The sequence below is a fragment of the Idiotropiscis lumnitzeri genome, chromosome 1 (assembly GCF_059441095.1).
Source record: "Idiotropiscis lumnitzeri isolate Australia: NSW breed Sydney's pygmy pipehorse chromosome 1, RoL_Ilum_1.0, whole genome shotgun sequence".
Taxonomy (NCBI): Eukaryota; Metazoa; Chordata; class Actinopteri; order Syngnathiformes; family Syngnathidae; genus Idiotropiscis; species Idiotropiscis lumnitzeri.
Window position 1 is genome coordinate 3,068,918 of NC_142391.1, and position 19,600 is coordinate 3,088,517.

The following is a 19,600-nucleotide window of genomic DNA, read 5'->3' on the forward strand; positions in this document are numbered from 1 at the left end:
TAATCTAATACAATTAGTTTTCAAAATGTAATGTTTAAAAATGACATTGTGTCACGTGACCTAGGGCGCGTTGTTGACTCTTTTTTTTCTGTTGCACTTTGGGTGGGTATGTTTACGATGGGGGGTCCACCCACACGCAGCTCGAGACTTTTGCCTCACTTTTGTTGTTGCAGCCCCGTGTCGGGAATGTATATCCCCCCCCCCCTTACTGGATGCGCCCACTTGTTATTTTTAACCCCACAGGGCGGGTCAGTGGGCCGGCTGCCTCTCGGGAATGAGCGTGGAGCGCTTCCCCCCACTACCCTCCCTCTTTTTATTTATCCCCCCCTTTCCTGGTCCCCTCCAGGCAGGAGCAACCCCAAGTGGGACCCCGATGCGTCCATGGGACCTTAAGGTGACCGCCGACAGGGACAAGAAACGCCACTTGGACAGATTCCATTAAGGAAAGTGAGTGCGAAATTAAAAACTTGCTATTTCTTTACGGGCTTTCGTTTCGATGCTAATCATCGGGCTCTAAAAAGCACCTGTTGCGAGGTCAAGCACTTTCCACTCCCATCTCAACTCGATCCTCGTCTGACTCGGATTGTTTAAAACACATTTCGAGTGATTTTGACGTTTCAATTGGCGTCGTTTCGCCCGCTGTCGGGCGTACGAGTGACTTTTTACGCACGATGACGTGCGCGTAAAAGGACAACGCGTCCTCGTACATCAAAGTGGATTCGCTTAAACGTCACACAAAGTCATTTTCAGCTTGTTGTTCATGTTGTAAACGTCCAAAGTGGACCGTTTCCGCCTCGACGAAAGGGTGGTAAATGTAAGTATATAACGCTTAATGCGACCTTAAAACTGTCTTTTTATCGCGAGAACGTGAAAAAAAAAATCACATTTTGTGGAGTGGAAAATCTGTTTAAAGACTGTTCATAAGATCCAACAACACGGGGTTTCCTCGTAAATCCTCCAATTTGAGTTAATGTATCCAAGCAGCTATAATTGGATCTCGAAATAAAATCCAGAAAGTGACTCAAAGTGTTCCTTATGGTTAAAAAATATATATAATGTTTGAGGATGCTGTGGATATAGAAATAAAAATCTGAGTGCGCTAAGGTGCAAATGCAAAGGTTCCCTCTAATTCAGGCGTGGGAAAACTACGGCCCGGGGGCCACATGCGGCCCGTTATAGGTTTGAATCCGGCCCGCCAAACTTGAAAAAAAATGAACTGAATAAACCTTGTTAATATTTTATTTTCTAAATACTCTTGTTTGTCAAACACAGATATTTTGTTGTAATGCTTTTTAATTTTAATTTAAAATTAAATGTATTTTCTTTTCTCCGATGAGGTGAGCTTACCAAAACACTCCATCCATCTGCGCCTGGTCCGGCCCATCTGTCAAATTTTTGAAACCGTTGTGGCCCGCCAATTAAAAAGTTTGCCCACCCCTGCTTTGATTCTTTTTTTATAACCTGAAAATAAGCCACAGTTTGTATTGTTAATACATTTTTATCTTCTAATATCCAAAAGACCATTATAAAACAGAGCCAAGAAATGCTCAAGTTCCCTTTTTATTCCCCTTAAAAGGACACGCGTGTGTGGACCAGCCGGGACTTTAGAATGTAAACACCCTCCAGGAATAGTTTGTCGACTTCTTCCTTAAAGCAAGGCCTCTGAGCTTGTCCACTTTATTAGCTAGCATTAAAAGCCACGAGTGAGTAGAAGATGCTGGCTAAAATGTTTTTGATGTGTGGATTGTCCACCCCCCCCCCCTCTCGTGCTCTTCCTCTTCCTCTTCCCCCTCCTCTTCCTCAGTCCAGTTGCTGCAGTTGGAGCTGCTGAATGCAAACGGCAGAATGCAGCAGGTCGCACATGTCGTCTGCCTCGCCCCCCCACGCGTCTCTTATTTCATCCTCTGCACAGTCGCAACTAGAACGCTCACCAAAGTGGTTTTGTGGTCATTGCGTCATCACATGAGGCCACTTCGGAAAAACAAAGTTGCCGTTATTGAAAGGCCTTGACAGGAGCTTTAATTTGAGGTCTCACTCCACGTGGATAGTCACTTGTTTCTTTACACCTCAAAACTAGTGCGTTAACTTCCCACAAAAATGCATCTTCATTTTTTTTTTTACCCTATTCTCATTGGACTTTTTAAAGTTTTTTTTCATTATATCGGTATTTGACATATTCATGAAGTACAATAATCGAGTGTCGTCGATGTGAGGGCGGGCATGTGGACAGTTGAAGGCCGTTGGTCCCCATGTGCCCGTGTGTGTGCGTGTGTGTGTGTGTGTGTGGAGCCGATAAGCCCCGCCCCCTGACCCCCGCCACCCCCACGCTTGATAAGGCCCCTCTGTGAACGTGTGATAGCGAGCGGTAAACCGAGGGAAACCTGAAGGACGCGTCATTGAAACTTGAAATCATCACTGGGCCCCCGCCGCACCCCCCGCGACCCCCCTCCCTCTTCTGTATGCCGCCCCACCCCCATAAAAAAGCTCAGCATGAGTTCACTTGAACAGTGAACCTTCGCTATTCGCAGGGCTGACGGACCAAGAATCACTGTTAAAAATGTTTCAAAATATTACCGTAAAAAAAAAGGTGACTAACGGATGATTTTATTGAGAAAAATGATAAGAGGACTTTGACGTGCGTCTAAAATGGTGGGAAAATATTTAAAAAGTCTGAAAAAATGTGCCTCAAAAATATTTCGCAAAATAAAAAAAATACTCAAAACTAAATGACACATATTGGTAAACATATTCTTTACAATTTCAAAAACATGCCCCAAAATTCAAAACTAAACCAAAAAAAATATATCTTTGAAATGTCCCAAAAATGCCTAAAAAATACTCAAAGGTAAAATAAAAATGTTTTATAATAAGTAAGTCAATAAGTATTGTTTTATATGGTACATTTTAATATTAAAAAAAAAAATTCAAATTTTCTAAAATTATAGTGGTTCGAGTTCTGCACAGATTTTTACGGTTTGTGGTCAGGCAACTATTACCCAGAATAATGGAGGTCCAATTGTGCGGCACAAATATTACAAAATGTACCTCCAAAGTATATTTCCGATACACATCAATATCTTTTCAAAGTCAATAACTTTAAAGTTGAATAAATTGCTTGCAGAAAAATTCACGCCACTTTGCAACCTTGTAAAATTCTCCATTACTACTTTCCTAGAAGAACATTTCATCACAAATTTGTCCTTGTGTTACAGTAGATACTCGTTACTTCACAACACATTTCAATCAGAGATGTTTTCTTATTTTTGACGCTAATTTCAAAAATAGATTTGGCATATTTGACATTTTTTGTTTTGAAGCGTGACAAGACGGATTTTACCACGCGTTATAATTTATACCTGTGATGTTTCAGGAAGAAAAAAACTTGTTTAAACTTAATTCATAAATATAACAAAAAAGTGACGTGCATATTACATTATTATTATAATATATAAACCATAAGGGATGATTTTCCCTCCGCTCCAACACACCTTCTGAAGTTGTGGGACTGTTTTGCATGTCAACGACATTTGGACGACGACATTCATGGCGCTGTGTGTCACCGCTCCCCTTGACACGTACACGTGATAAGGGAGCTATGCCGTAGCCTGATAAACCGCCGCGCTGTGCTAAGAATGAACATGCCGTTGGCGGGGTGGAGGCGGGGTCAAAATGACAAAATGGAGCTGCTGGAGGACAGCTTTTGTCCACAACTTTTTACAACAAGTTTTCGTATGTGCTACTAGTTTGAATTTAAAAAAAAATAATAATGTTACAAATATACAAATAAACGAGTGTTAGAATTTGAAACGGCAGACATATCTTTTTGCTCCGAGTTGAACTTTTTTTCCAGATTTTTTTTCAGTGTTAAATAAAAAAAGTCGAACTCTGAAGGCACCGATCTAGCTCGCGGTATTTTTGTGCCGTCTCAATGTGAATTTGAATTTCTGACTTTTTTGAGCATTCAAAAATTGTTCGAAATTTTAGCTTAAAAAGTCGCCGTTGGTTACTCAAACACATTTTTTTTATGCTCAAAATACTGCAGTAAGAGTCAATCTTTTCTACATAGAAAAAGACAATCCTACTTTTTTTCTCAATAGGATTTTTTTTTGTTGTCTTGGTCATTTTTTCCGAAATGATTCAGTGGTGAGAAATGTATAATTGTCGCCACAAATTAACATTTCATGTGTGCACACGATACTGGATGTCTATATTGTCTCGTCGCTTCATGTCTCAAGCTCCAAAGATACTAATCGATGTTTTTCCCTCTCTTCCAGACCACAACCAGGAATATAAGTTACATATTCCACTTTTTTTTTTTTTTTTGTTGACCTTTTGAACGAGAGTACCTGAGGACGTCACGACGTTCACCCTCATCCAGCGCCACCGGGACCAAACCAAATCCCCTCAGGTCATCCCCCTAAAACCTCCACCATGACTTCCACCACAGATTTTGATAATGTGGAGATCACGCAGCAATACAGTCGCATCAACACTCGCTTTGAGCTCCCAGACGAGGAGCTGGACAACGACAACAGCTCGGCGCGACTCTTTGAACGCTCGCGCATCAAAGCCCTCGCAGGTCAGTATTTGTGTGTGTGTGTGTGTTTCTGTCTTTATGTGCGACCACCCGTGACATCCCAGCCACCCGAGGAGGAAGTAATTCACATTTACGTCCCTAGTCGGAAAAAATGAGCGAGAGTTTGCACTTAATTTCAAGTTAAGTCAGGCCATTTCTTGGCTTTAGCAAATCACGAGTCAAGTCATCCAATCTTGCTTCGTCACAATTTATAATTTGACCCCCCCTCCTCCCCCCACCAAAAAATTAACAAATTGCTGGGTTCTTTTTTTTTAACCCACTCGTTCACTGCCATTGACGGATATAGACGTCAAAAACGTCATTTTACCTAGAATAGCAGTGAAAGAGTTTTTATTTGGAGCAGATTGGGTTACTTTTTTTTACCAAAGGTTGTGACCCAGCAGATTGAGTTGAAGATTGGATTTGGGCGTTGTGGGTTTGGTTGAAGTGAATACCTGGCCGGGGAAAGTTGGTTCTTCTGAGAATTTGTTGGTCACGTCAACATCAAATCTTGACCCAACATGCTGGGTCCATTCCTCAACCCAATTCACTGGGTGTTAATAACCCAGCATCAACCCGTTCCTGGTCTTTTGGACCCAGCGCTGGGTTAGCCATTTGGGTCATTCAATTTGGGTCGCTTTTGACCCAGCAGTTTTAAGCGCGTTGGGTATCTGTACTTGTCCTCCCGCATTCTCCAAATGATTCCCGTCTTGATGGATGCGCACGGCTGTCGGCTCGCCAGCTCACGGCTCTTTGGAATTTTCAACCACCACCAGGCACCTGTGCAGCCGCTAGCCAGGTTTTTAAAAATAGACGCGTTTCCGGCACGGTAAAGGACGGATGGGCGGGAAATACAGGAAGGTCGGAAGAATTCGATTTTCGTACCGACAGAGTCAAAGGAGACTCAAAATTTTGGCCATTATTTATTTTTTATTTTTTTAAGTAACTAGTATTTTTTTTACCAAAACCAAACCAATTTATCAGAAAAAAAATTTATCGTACCTCATATTCAAAGTCTTGAAATTAAATGTCACGTTTTTGGAAAAAAAAGAAGTCATTTTAATGAGACAAAAAAAATGATATATTACAAGAATAATTTTTTTATGTCTGCTTTTATTATGTCAATCATAAAAATGTATTTTTTTCAAGAAAACAATACATGATTAATAAGAATAATTCTGACAGTTGGACACAAGGTGCGAGAGACTTTTGCTTTGGTACTTGGAGCTTCTGAGGAGGTTCAATACAAAATGTGAACACTGACGAAAAAGATTTGTTGACTTGACTCCATTTTTATACATCAACTTTAAAATGTGTTTGGAATTATTTTCTGCAGTTACTTGACAAAATAAAATTGAGTAAATTCAACATTTTTTTCAGTTTGTTCGGTATTGGTCGAAAAACTGATTGGTAACTCTTTTTTACGACAAAAAAAATTAACTTAGAAAAAAAACGCATCAAGTCATATCTCATATTAAAGGCATTGAAGAGTACATTCCAGATCTGTAATTACTTTGCCAATCAAAAAGAAACGTCACAATCGCAAGATACAAAAAGGGTTATCTCGTAAAGATGTAATCCTTGGAAGATAATATAGATATTTCAACTAAAAAGTTGTAACGTTAATAAGAGAATAAAGTGGAAATTTTCTTCGAATAAAAGGACACAAGGAAAACAATGATATTCATTGACATAACCAGAACAAACAAAATAAAATAAAAATGTAATATTCAGACAAAAGAGAGATTATTATTTGAGGAGTCAAGATTTTTTGAGTTAGAAAAAGATGAAATGTTACGAACAAACGTTTATCTTACTAGACAAACACGCAATGTTGTGATCAAAAAGTTGGACATTCTGACAAAAAAAGATGTCCTAATTAGTAAAAAAGATTTTACTTTAAATTTAAAGAAAAGACTAAATAAAAATTATAGACAAACGAAAGTAATGGAACAAGAATAATGTTGTCATTCACTCAAAAACATTTTCATCTTTTGAGGTTAATGCAAGATTTTTTGACAGCAGTTTTTTTTGTTTTTTTTAATAAGAGACACAACTTTCCAAAATAGTCATATACTTGGACAAAAAAGATGGAATTTGGAAAAAAAGCTCGTTTAAAAATGTAAATAAAGTACTGAGTCCATTTAAAAAAAAAAAAAAAAAAAAAAAAAGGGACAATCGTTTAAATCAGGGGTGGGCAAATATACAAAATATATGTCTTTGACTAACAAGAGTATTTAGAAAATAAAACATTAACAAGGTTTATTCAATTAATTTTTTTCAAGTTTGGCAGGCCGGATTAAAACATTTATGGGCCGCATGTGGCCCCCGGGCCGTAGTTTGCCCACTCCTGGTTTAAATAATGGCATCTTAAACAAGTATGACATCATATAGTGACAATTTTCCCTCGGACTTTATAATATATCTTTAGTTGCAAATGAGACAATGAGAATGGGCGGGGTTTCAGTGAACATAACATGCAAATGAGAGCTGCAAGCTAGAGGAAGTCGAGTGCCGCCGGAGAGCGGCGGCATCCTCACACAAGTGGCCAAGATGACGAGGAGGGAGGGTGGGAGGAGTCGGCGCTAGGAAATGAGGACAGAAAGCCGGGAGGCGGAGGAGAGGCGAGACGAGACGCCGAGTCTCGCTCCTCCACTTGGGAGTTTCTCGCTGGGCGGCGGGGCGAAGATGAGCAGCCCGTGCCTGCTGCGGGCGGCCCCCATCAGCCAGCCCCGACTCCGGGATGTGAGGATCAGCCTGAAAGCCGCCTCCAAGATCCAAGACGGCAAGGATGCGAGCGGCCGACGCTACCCGCCGGCGGAGAGCGACGCCCCCGTGCGCAGCCGGAGCACCCCGCCCGTGCACCGGGCCCTCAGGAGGGCGCCCAGGGGCCGCGGAAAGCCTCAGGAGCATCACCCGGAGAGGAACGGCACCGTCCTCCTGCAGGTGCCGCTCACCCTCCCGGGGCTCACCCCCGTACCTTCGCCAGCTCCCCCCTGTCAGCGCCCCGTCCACCCGTCCCCCTCGTCGTCATCGTCATCGTCCTTGTCCGGGCGGAGCATGAAACGGGCGCGCTGGCTCAGCTCCAGTGCATCCAACATCTACTTCAACTCCATCCTGGATGGACGCTTCAGGCAGCTGCAAGGTATCGCGGTGTGACAAGGGGGGGGGGCGGTGGGGGGCGCCCCTGTCGCACTCACCCAGTAGGGACCTCCCTTCGTCTTTGCATGTGTTAGGCGTTGAGGGGGTCGCGAGTAAACTTAATCGACAAGTTCCAGACAGAGCAGTGCTTCTCAATTATTTTTGTTACGGGCCCCCGCCCCCCAGCAAGAAGAAAACAATTTGCGCCCCCACCGCCGCATTTTCGTTCTCCGTAGCGTTAATATTTGCTATGCACAATGGGAAATGAGAGCACCACTGCCACCTACTGGAGTGGATGTGCAATTACACTTTTTTGAAGTACAGAGGGGGGGAAAGCATGTTCGCCAGGTTCACACACGCCCGCTCTCAGCATTGCACAATATTTCAAGTTCTCATTCATCTGCTTTGAAACGTGCACCGTTACAACCCCCCCAAAAATGTCATCTAGTGGTCAACAAGGGTATTACACCCAAAATAATTGCAAACCCTACCAAAAAAACGAAACCCAAAAAAATGAAATTGTGCCACAGCGCACGCGGAAAAGAGAAGAATTGTTGACATGGCTACCGAACTTAGATAAATAAAGCAATCGGCAATTTCATAAAATACGGTTCCAAAATCATGACAAAATTATTCAGTGACGTGTTGAATAACGTGCTGCTGTGTTTAAGTGCCACAAATGACACGAAGCAAAAGTGAAGCGGTGACTTACATGGACGATGCCGATGCCGATCGGTGGGCTAGCAAGCAAGAAGTAGCACGCTAGCTGCCTGGCCCGTTAGCTTGTTAGCCCCCTGGACCGCCTCACTCGGTTTTGGGTCCATAAAACAAAGAAGGCTAGCGGGCTAACAAAACTTGCAGAATAACGAGCAAAACAGCAGCAACGTTGTCTGGAATTACACTCCGCGGCACGTTGACGACTCGTGCCAGAAAGCCCGTGTGCGTATTTGGGCTTGGTTTTAGCCACGTGCAACAAATCCAGAGTTTGGATCTCCGGAAATATACATAAGTCTACTTGCGAACATTTACGGCTATCGAGACTTGGGGTTTTATTTTATCATTATATATTTATTCATATTTATATATTTATATTTATAATATTTATTAATATATTTTATATTTTAACACCATACAGTGTTGGAATAACACTGTCAGTGTAAAAAAAACAAACACTTTTGAATTGTTTTAATTTATTACTCTACTTAAGTAGATTTTTGTACACATTCCTACTTATGATTTTTGCCAATTTTTGGAGTAAAGGAGTTGGATAAGCAATTCTTTATTATTTATACTCGAGTATACTTCTACTTAAGTCGAGATTGTGAGTACTTTTGCCACCTCTGGTTTAAGGTAGTAATTTATTTATTCAAAGGGTGCTGTGGCTTTGCCCCACTTGTTCACTGGCTTCAATAATTCAGAGCAGCAACTTCTAAAAAGGTTTGAGATGTTTTTTTCCCCCCCTCCCCACTTACAAAGCCATAATTAGCGTTTTAGCTTATTTGGCTTTTTCTTTTTTCCGGGCACTTAATGGTTTTATTTATTTTATTTTGAGCCCGTGACAGTGATGCATTAGCGAGAGGAACATTGTTGTCTCCGCTTCCAGACTTGACGAAAACACAACAGGAATTCCTTCAGTCTAAAAAAAATGTGATCCGGTGGAATCCAAATCTTCAAAACCAGAACTTTTCGGCATCTGTCTTAATTTACCAAACCGAAGCAGACAGATATACAAACGTCATTGCCGCCAGCAGTGTTCATCAAAGTCTGCGCGTTCACTCGGCTCCCCGACGAGAGAGAGCTTTAATATTTAACCAAAGCTAACGACCGCGGTTGTGTCATCTTCCTCAAACTAGTTGATATGTAGGCTTAGTATCGGGGTTCGGGTTTGCCGTTTACTACGCTCACTCTTAGGTCGGAGTTTTCACGTTAGTGGCTCGGGTTTGGTTTTAGGTCCAGACCAAACTAAATGTCAGTCAATCAACGGATTGTGATGACTCAAACCGGCGGTTAGTCGTGTTTTGGTTTTTGCACTAAAGACATTTCGTTAGTTGAGCAAGAAGCGCTGAGTGTGGAGAAAAATCAGGCAACTCGGCGGCGTACAACCGAGTACGGCCGAGTACAGGGAAAATCCATCAGCATGAATAAGTCATGTGTGGCCTTTAACTGGAGTGCATGAGAGAGAGGACTTAAGTAAAGGCTTGTCAAACAGACCGCTGTTTAGTCTGTCTTGTACTGATACGCAGGAGTCAGGGGGCGGAGTCAGCTGGGTTGATGATGATGATGATGATTCACTCTTGACTCAACAAAATTGGGTTATTTAGTACCTTTTTTTTAATTTAATTTAATTTTTTTTACCTTTTCTCAAAAGATATGAGCACATTTTCCCATTGGTGCCCAAAAATCATTTCTTTCACCAACAAAAAAATACAAGAATTTACAAAAAAAGAATTACAAAACAATGCCCAAAATTGGGTTATTTTGTATCTCTTTTTTTTTTTTACCTAAATTGGGTTATTTTTTACAACAATTTTTAAACAGATAACAAAAAATACATGATTTATTATTATTTTTTTAAATGTACAAAACAATGCCCAAAATTGGGTTATTTTGTATCTTTTTTTTTTTTTAAACCTTTTCTCAAAAGATAAGAGCACATTTTCCCATTGGTGCCCTAAAATCATTTCCTTCACCAACATAAAATACATGAATTAAAAAAAAAAAAAAAAGAATTACAAAACAATGCCCAAAATTGGGTTATTTTGTATCTATTTTTTGTACCTTTTTTTCTAATGATATGAGTACATTTTCCCATTGGTGCCCTAAAATCATCTCCTTCAACAACAAAAAATACTTGAATTAAAAAGAAATGTACAAAACAATGCCCCAAATTGGGTTATTTTGTACCTTTTTTTTTTTTAACCTAAATTTAGTTATTTTTGACAACTATTTTTAAACTGATAACCTTTTCATCATATTTCCTTGTACATATTTTCATGAAACTATGACATAACTTTCAGTCATCTTTTTTATTACATTTTCCCTCTTAACATTTGGACTTAATTCTAAAAAATTTTTTTATTTTTTTAAACGACATTTATTGCGGTATGAATTTCAGTTGTGAACATTTTCTCAAGAATTTCTTTTCGTGTGGTCTTCAGTGGCGCCCGGCAGTTTTTTTTTTTCTTTTTTTTCATTGAAACGCATTATCAGTTGCAGACACGCACACTGCAAGCTTTGTAACATCGGCCATAAATGATTCACACGTCCAAGTCTGTTGAGATGGAGGGGGTAGCAAAAAAAGTTAACGAGCAAACAAAATGTCAAGAGAACACGATGGCTGAGGATTCGTTTCGACTTGACTTGAGCAGACGCCCAAGACACAATAAGTAGCGTGGACTAAATAAATGATGCCTTCTTGCTTCTCGCTGCACGCATGACAAGTGGACCGTGAAACTGTCACGCCGATTAAAAGCATGCAAATAAGTCACAACACCCGGCGGAGTTTCCCGTGCGTCTGCGCAAATGACGTCATCGTTGCGCGAGGATAAAAAAGGCGTTCAAACTTTCGGATTCTCCGAAAAGCAGCGCGACCCGAAATGACGTCACGCGGCGCTTTTAAGTGGACATCCAATGGCGGCTGGATTTGCAAACGTGGACAAACGAGCGTGCATTAGACGCACGGACGCGCGTGCACGCGCGCTGACTTTGCTTTTTTAAATAAGCGCAGTAGACGTGATGGAAGGACGACGTCATGAAATCTCACCGCAAAATTGGATTTTCGCGATTGATTTTTCAGGTCTCGTGTGCAAACAGCAACATGATATCTTTTTTTCCTCGTCATATTTCACAACTTTGTTCTTGAGAAATGGTGACCTTTTTTTTAAATTGAAAATTGGGATTTTAAAATTCGTTTATTTTTTTATTTGACCAAAGTTGTGCATTTTTTTGTCCATAGCATTAAGACATTATATTTTTATATAAAAACATCACTGCTTGTGAAAAAAAGAAAATAAAAGAAATAAATAAAAAGAAAAAAAAAAAAAAAAACTAAGTATGTTACCAAAATAAAATATTAAATAATAAAATATTATTTCGGTAATATACTGACTGCAAATAAAATATTTTCTCATCAAATTACTTCGCATCTTATCAAAAGTGCTCATAATAAACTATTGTCGTAATTATCTAACTTTTTTCTCATTAAATAATACATTTTATCACGTAATGACCTATTTTCCATAATTATTTTTATTTTATATTAATAAAATCACATACTTTGTAAAAATACAGACTTTTCACAAAGTTGCTTTTAATTTTTTTACACAGTGTGACATTTTTCTTGAAAAATGGTTTTACACTCATAATTTGACTTCATGGTACCATTGCAATTTCATTTTGGGAACTTTGTTTCATATTACATAATTGAATTCACCTCTCTGGTCAAAAAAAAAAAAGCTGACTCCACAAACTCACGCGATATTACGACTTTTCTCCTTAAATGCTGACTTTTTCCCATGGAATTAGAAAAGTCTGACTCATTTTCATCCTTTTTCAAAATACGACAATCTAGAAAAAAAAAAATTTACTTAATTTTCACAATTTTCATATGATTGTTCTGCTTATGAAATTCCAACTTTTTACATGAAATCCCAACCTCTTTCTAAAGATAATTAAAAAAATAATAAAATCTCCCGACTATCTGGACACTTTCCCATGTGCTGAATAGCCTGACTGAGTATTTAATTTTTTTGTTGCACTTCAGACGAGCGTGAAGCGGTCCAGAAAAAGACGTTCACCAAATGGGTCAACTCCATCCTGTCTCGGGTCAGCTGCCGCATCTCCGACCTCTATTTGGACCTGCGCGACGGACGAATGCTCATTAAACTTCTGGAGGTCTTGTCCGGAGAACGACTGGTAAGTTTGTCGCATCAACATCGTTTTCGGGAATATCAAAACTGCACACTCGATAATCGGAAATCACGGGGCAATTTTTTTCTTCATAAAGCTACGACTTAAAAAAAAAATAGATAACAAGCTTTTTCCACAAAATTACTGCAATCTTGTTCTCAAACGAATAAAAATTGTGTCAGAAACTATAAAATTAGATTTTGACCTTATGTCATAAAATCCCCCCCCCCCTCCTCCCGTTAGCCCAAGCCCACCAAGGGCAGGATGCGCATCCACTGCCTGGAGAATGTGGACAAGGCACTGCAGTTCCTCAAGGAGCAGCGCGTCCACCTGGAGAATATGGGCTCGCACGACATCGTCGACGGCAACCACCGCCTCATCCTCGGTCTCATCTGGACTATCATCCTCCGCTTCCAGGTCGGTTGGACCGCCGCAATTGTTTATTTGGGAACTTTTTTTTTTTTTTTTAAAGGGATCCCGAACATGACAATGTGAAATCTCAATATTTGTATTTGTATGAGGCTAAAATGTCCAGATTTTTTGCCTATGCTGCAAATTGTCAACTATTTTGTTGATGTTTGATGATCATTTTGAGGAAATTGACTTTCATAAATCAGCAATTGAGTGAACCTATCTTAACAAAAAAAAGGGCGTTGTCCAGGATGTTGGCCATTTTGGTTTGGGGCATCCATTTTGAAAGCAGCTTTTGGATCGATTTGACAAGAAAAAAAGAGACTGGAAGGCCAGTTCATGGCTCCCCGTGGATTTGAATCTTTTGATTATCGCTGCTGTTACGAGATGCCGTTGGCGAGCGGCAAACATCTGAACACGTTTTTATGCCTTCTCGGAAGGTGAATTTATTTTTAATCTGACAGCGACACTGTTATTTTTAGTTCAAACAATATGGCCCTCTGCATTATTCAGTCCTTTGTGAAAAGATGACGAAAAAAAAGTCAGCCTTTGACTTTTTAGTTTCTGAGAGCTAAATTTAGCCGCCTCGGAGGATTTGTTTGTCAGACGACTGCTCCGATTACTGGAATGATCATATTGTTTTATACTACATGCTCAGTTTTGTTTCTTTGTTCACGTTAGCTATTGATTGTCATCTCCGATCAGATCCAAGACATCATCGTGGAGACGGGCCAAGCCGACAAGAAGGAGACGCGCTCGGCAAAGGACGCTCTTCTTCTGTGGTGCCAGATGAAGACGGCGGGGTCAGTCGCTAGCTTAGCTTAGCTTAGTTTAGCTTAGCTTAGCTCAGCGTAACATTCGCGTCAGTGAGAAACAAGTTTCTTATTCTGCTTTGGAGTCAAACAGAAAAGAAAAAGATATTTTTTCATTTTTCTTTTTTTTTGCAGTTATTCCAGTGTGAACATCACAAACTTCACGACAAGTTGGAAAGACGGCATGGCCTTCAACGCTCTCATACACAAACATCGGTAGGACAAGCTTGCTTTCTTTCCTTCTAACTTTCCTTCTTTTTTGCGTTGCTTCTTTCCTTTTTGTTTCCTTTTTTTCCTTTCTTTTGTTCTTTCCTTCCTCCGGTCATCTTGTCTTTCTTTTTCTTTTCCTCTTCATCTCTTTTTCTTTTTTTTCCATTTTTCTTTTTTCCTTCTTTCTTTCCTACTTTCTTTCCTGATTCCCCCATCCTTCTGTTTTTTTCTTTATTATTAATAGTAGTTGTATAAAAATATAATAATTATTGTTGTTATTATTACCATTATTATTATTACTAATATTGTTACAATATTATTATTATTATTAATAATTAGTATATTATTATTAGTATTAATAATAATAATAATAATAATAATAATTAGTATATTATTATTAGTGGTATTAATGATGATAATAATAATAATAATAATAATTATTATTATTATTGTTGTTGTTGTTGTTGTTGTAATAATATTATTAATAATAATAATTATCATCATTATATTATTATCATTGTTATTATTATTATTACTTTATTATTATAGTACTAGTATTTTATCACACATTATCATTATTATTTATCTTTTTTTGTATAAATGTATTTATATTCATATTTATTGCTGTAGTTTGTAATTACATATAAATAAATATGGTATTATTAAATGTATCAGTGCCATCCGTCCATTTAGTCTTTCTTTCTTTCGTTCTTTCTTTGCAAAACCAAACCACAATGTCCCCACCTTCCAGACCAGATCTGGTGGACTTCACCCAGCTGAAGAGGTCCAACCCGACGCACAACCTCCAGAGCGCCTTCAACGTGGCCGAGAAGCAGCTGGGCGTGGCCAAGCTCTTGGACCCGGAGGACGTGTTCACAGAGAACCCGGACGAGAAGTCCATCATCACGTACGTGGTGGCCTTCTACCACTACTTCTCCAAGATGAAGCAGCTCGCCGTGGAGGGCAAGCGGGTGGGCAAAGTTCTGGACCACGCCATCGCCACGGAGAAGATGGTGAACAAGTACGAGACGCTGGCGTCGGACCTGCTGGCCTGGATCGAGCAGACCATCCTGGTGTTGGACAACCGCAAACTGGCCAACTCCCTGTCGGGGGTCCAGCAGCAGCTGCAAGCCTTCAACACCTACAGGACGGTGGAGAAGCCGCCCAAGTGAGTTGGGCTCCCCCTAGGGGCCGGGTACACAACTACGGTCCAGTGTTTTTTCTTTCTGTCAATATGCGACCCGTTTTTAGGCTCTCAAAACGTGTCAGACTATGATTACATTATTTTTCAGACTTCATGACCTTAGTCGACGAATTATTTGATGACTTCTTGTCCTCATTAGGCCCGATAGCATTTCTTAAACGTAATACAAACTGGCGAAAGCACTATAAGGTGACCCGATGTCCACTCACTGCCAAGTTGAAATTTTTTGTGACTTAAATGAATCGTACAATCAGCGACTGCCATGTCGAGCGTTAACAACCCCGATGGCGTCCCCGACAGGTTCCAGGAGAAAGGCAACCTGGAAGTGCTGCTCTTTACCATCCAGAGTCGCATGAGGGCCAACAACCAGAGAGTCTTCACGCCCAAAGACGGAGCGCTGGTCGCCGACATCAACAGGGTGAGGCGTCCCGCACCTCACCGCACCGCAACGTGACCAAACCGGACGATTGCAAACCACATCCAGTTGCCGACTAACCCTTGCACACTTCTCGACTCGGTGCAGGGGAACAACTTTGACCACCGGGCGCTCTGATTGGGAATCAAGATCATTTGGAGACGTCGCGTATGATTAGCTTTATTGTGCTAGTTCGAGCTTGCATATTCATTCGAGATCTTATTGCAATGATAGCACTTATTGTGTATTTTGATGATAGAGACTCTCCACGCTTCGCTTTTTAACCACAAGTTGATATGAATGTACAAATAAAAGTTTATTATTCTTAATGTAAAAACACTGTATATGGAAAAAAAAGTTAAACCGCCCTTATTTCTTGTTCATTTTAAAAGTCTTTCACAGTAAATGTACATTTGTTTCAAGAAATATGACCAAAACAAATAGTTGGCGAACATAGCGCACCGTGCGACATTCCGGTCCCGTTGCGTCGCTCGCTGCTGAACCAATGTCAGCGTCAAGTAAATTTGTGGCGACATCACAGGCCTGGGAGCTGCTGGAGCGCGCCGAGCACGAGCGTGAGCGGGTCCTGAGGGACGAGCTGATTCGTCAAGAGAAGCTGGAGCAGATGGCGAGACGGTTCGACCGCAAGGCGGCCATGAGGGAGACGTGGCTTCTGGAGAACCAACGATTGGTAGCTCAGGTAAACCGCACCTTTGGGCAGGGGTGGGCAAACTTTTTGATTGGCGAGCCACATAGGGTTCTAAAATTTGACAGATGGATGGAGTGTTTTGGTCACCTCACCTCATCAGAGAAAGAAAAAAAACATTTAATTTCAATGAAAATGAACAAAAGCATTACAACAATATATGTCTTAAAACATTAACAAGGTTTATTCATTTAATTTTTTTCAAGTTCGGCGGGCCGGATTAAAACGCTTAACGGGCCGCATGTAGCCCCCGGGCCGTAGTTTGCCCACCCATGTCTTAGGGGGTTTGCACATTTTTGAATTCAACATTTTTTTTAGGGGAAGTTCCTTTCAAGTCTCCTCAACAGCCAAAAAAAAAAAATGCATCCTCTATGGGGTTTTAGTTTGGATACCGGTTTGTCTGATCTAAAAACTTTCCACTTCTCACCCCGGATGAACTCCGTTGTGGCAGTTCCTCGGTTTATGACGGTCTTCTGATCCGAGGGTGGTGACGTGACGTCTGGACGGATCGTTGTCTTTCACTAACCTGTGATAATGAAGTGATAAACTTCTCAAAGAATGACGCAATTGCGGCTTTTCACGTAAAATTTTCAGGCGAGGGACATAAGCGCGTGGGTCTCGAGCTCAAATCAGCAAGCGGCAAAGGTTTAATCCGCTCATATTTTTTTTTCTTTTACCTTTTTTGTAACTTACCTCATTCACTGCCATTGACGGCTAAAAACGTCCAAGATCCATCCTGGGTCGGCCATTCAAAAGCGTCGCGCTCTCTTCCAGGACAACTTCGGCTACGACCTGCCGGCGGTGGAGGCGGCGAAGAAGAAGCACGACGCCATCGAGACGGACATCGCCGCCTACGAGGAGCGCGTGCAAGCGCTGGTGGACATCTCCGGGGAGCTGGAGGCGGAACGTTACCACGACGCCAAGCGGGTGGACGCCCGCAAGGACAACGTCCTGCGCTTGTGGGACTACCTGCAGGAGCTGCTCAAGGCCCGCCGGGCGCGTCTGGACAAGAACTTGACGCTGCAAAGGATCTTCCAGGAGATGCTCTACATCATCAACTGGATGGATGACATGAAGGTAGAAGCACCGACACAACTCGATGACAATCTGGAAAAGACTCGATTGTTTTTCTTCCTTTCTTTGCGGTCAGCTTCGTCTGCTCTCTCTTGACATCGGGAAACATTTGTTGGAAGTGGACGACTTGCTGCAGAAACACGCTTTGCTGGAGAACGACATCGCGTCGCAAGCCGACCGAGTCCAGAACGCCGGTGCTGCTGCGCTCAAGTTCGCCAACGGAGAGAGTAAGTCTTCCTGGAACTTTTAATGGGAGGAGCTAAATTTAGCCTGGGTTGTAAAAGAGAGTCTCTCTTCATGTACATGAAGGTGCATTTATTGGAAAATCGAAGAGACTTATTTTGCCGGGTGGGTTTGAAATTTTGTAAACCTGTTTTGGGATCATTTAAAGCCATTTAAGACAAAGCTTTTTTTTTCTTTAGATTTTTTTTAAAAACTCAGCTCGACTAATTTTTATTTGTTAGATCGTCAATGTTCACAAACTGACATTTTTTTCTTGCGAAACACATTTTAGTTGTGAATAATTTGCATCTTTGCATATCTAGGTTTGATATAAATCTAATTAATTAGGAGTGGTGGTAGTGGACATGTTAAATGTTATTTTTCGTAAATGTTGCAGGCCGTTAAAATTGGGGCCGCAACTGGCCCCCGGGCCATATGTTGGACACCACAGGTTGAACTATGACTATAGGCAATGTAAATATTTTTTTTTAGGTGTGGGCTTCAATTGCGGTTTTCTTCACAATTCGCATTACTTTATGTCACGTAAGAGCGGCAGCGTAAGTCGCTCACGTCCGCTGATTCGTCAAAACGCTCAACGTGTAAATCTCGAGGAAATGAATTCTTCCGCCGCCTCTTCCTCATCTCCCAGGTTACAAGCCGTGCGATCCCCAAGTGATCCGAGATCGGGTGGAGCATTTGGAGCTCTGCTACCAGGAGCTGCTCGCCCTGGCTGCTCAGCGCCGAGCCCAGCTGACGCAGTCTCGCCGCTTCTGGAGCTTCTTGTGGGAGGCGGCCGAGCTGGAGAGCTGGATCAAGGAGAAGGAGAATATCTTCTCCTCGCTGGACTACGGCAAGGACCTGACCAGCGTGCTGGTCCTCCAGAGCAAGCACAGCGCCTTCGAGGACGAGCTCGGTGCCCGCCAAGCCAATCTGCGGCAGGTAAGTCCAAGATTTTTGCCGTGAGTTGCCCTTTTTATTAATATTCCAATTCATATTAAGTTTCTGTTTCTGCGCCAGGTTCTGACCGAGGGCGGCGAGATGATAAAGGACAACCACTTGGGTTCGCCGATGATCGGAGAGCGCACGGAAAGCGTCGAGAGGCAGTGGCGGCAGCTGGAAGATCTGGCGGCCTTCCGGAAACAGAACCTCCTGGACACGCAGCGCTTCTTCCAGTTCCAAGGGGACGCCGACGAGCTCACGGCCTGGCTGCTGGACGCCAAGCGGCAAATGAGCAGCGACGATGCGGGCCACGACGAGTACACCACCCAGCGGCTCCTGCGGCGCCACCACGACCTGCGCAACGAGGCCGCCAAGACGGCCGCCACGGTGGACGCGCTGTCCAAGCAGGCCAACGCGTTGCCCGAGGAGCTGCTGAACACGCCCGACATCCAACGGCGCCTCAAAGACATCAAAGACCTCTTCATGGAGCTCATGTCTCTGGCTGACGTCAGGCAGAAGAAGCTGGATGACGCCATGGCGCTGTACACCATCTTCAGCGAGACGGATGCCTGCGAGCTCTGGATGGGCCAGAAGGAGACTTGGCTCGTGGATTTGGAGGTGCCCAACAAGCTGGAAGACCTGGAAGTAGTCCAGAATAGGTACGCAGTCGCTAGTTGATATTTATTTATTCATTTATTTACTTTTGATTGCCTAAAGATGACACTAGATGGTGGCAAAGGACTACTTTTGTCCAAATGAAGCCCCCTTTAAATTGTTTCTTAGTGCTAAAAATGCCACCAGGTGGTGTCAAAGGACTACTTTTGTCCAAGTGAAGCCCCTTAACTCACTTAAAACTGTTTCCTTGGTGCTAAAATGCCCCCAGATGGAATCAAAGCGCTACTTTTATCCAAACAAAGCACCTCAACATACTTCAAATTATTCAAATTGTTTCCTTGATGCCGCCAGTTGGCATCAAAGCGCT

At 41.9% G+C, this 19,600-nt stretch overlaps 1 protein-coding gene across 3 annotated transcripts in view; it reads left to right on the forward strand.

Moving 5' to 3' along the window:
- Positions 1-222: 222 nt before the first annotated feature.
- Positions 223-19,600, forward strand: part of sptb (spectrin, beta, erythrocytic) — a 44,042-nt gene continuing 24,664 nt past the window's right edge. The window contains exons 1-13 of one of the 3 annotated variants that reach the window (XM_088310587.1): positions 223-447; positions 4,275-4,579; positions 12,480-12,631; positions 12,869-13,042; positions 13,742-13,839; positions 13,984-14,064; positions 14,810-15,226; positions 15,563-15,680; positions 16,219-16,377; positions 17,158-17,460; positions 17,534-17,684; positions 18,329-18,618; positions 18,697-19,277. In XM_088310587.1, coding sequence (XP_088166713.1) covers positions 4,432-4,579; positions 12,480-12,631; positions 12,869-13,042; positions 13,742-13,839; positions 13,984-14,064; positions 14,810-15,226; positions 15,563-15,680; positions 16,219-16,377; positions 17,158-17,460; positions 17,534-17,684; positions 18,329-18,618; positions 18,697-19,277 — 2,672 coding nt within the window. In that variant the 5' untranslated portion in view covers positions 223-447; positions 4,275-4,431. Of the gene's footprint in view, positions 448-645; positions 815-4,274; positions 4,580-7,174; positions 7,722-12,479; positions 12,632-12,868; positions 13,043-13,741; positions 13,840-13,983; positions 14,065-14,809; positions 15,227-15,562; positions 15,681-16,218; positions 16,378-17,157; positions 17,461-17,533; positions 17,685-18,328; positions 18,619-18,696; positions 19,278-19,600 lie in introns of those variants that run through there. The other 2 variants (XM_088310597.1, XM_088310605.1) reach the window with 2 other exon arrangements.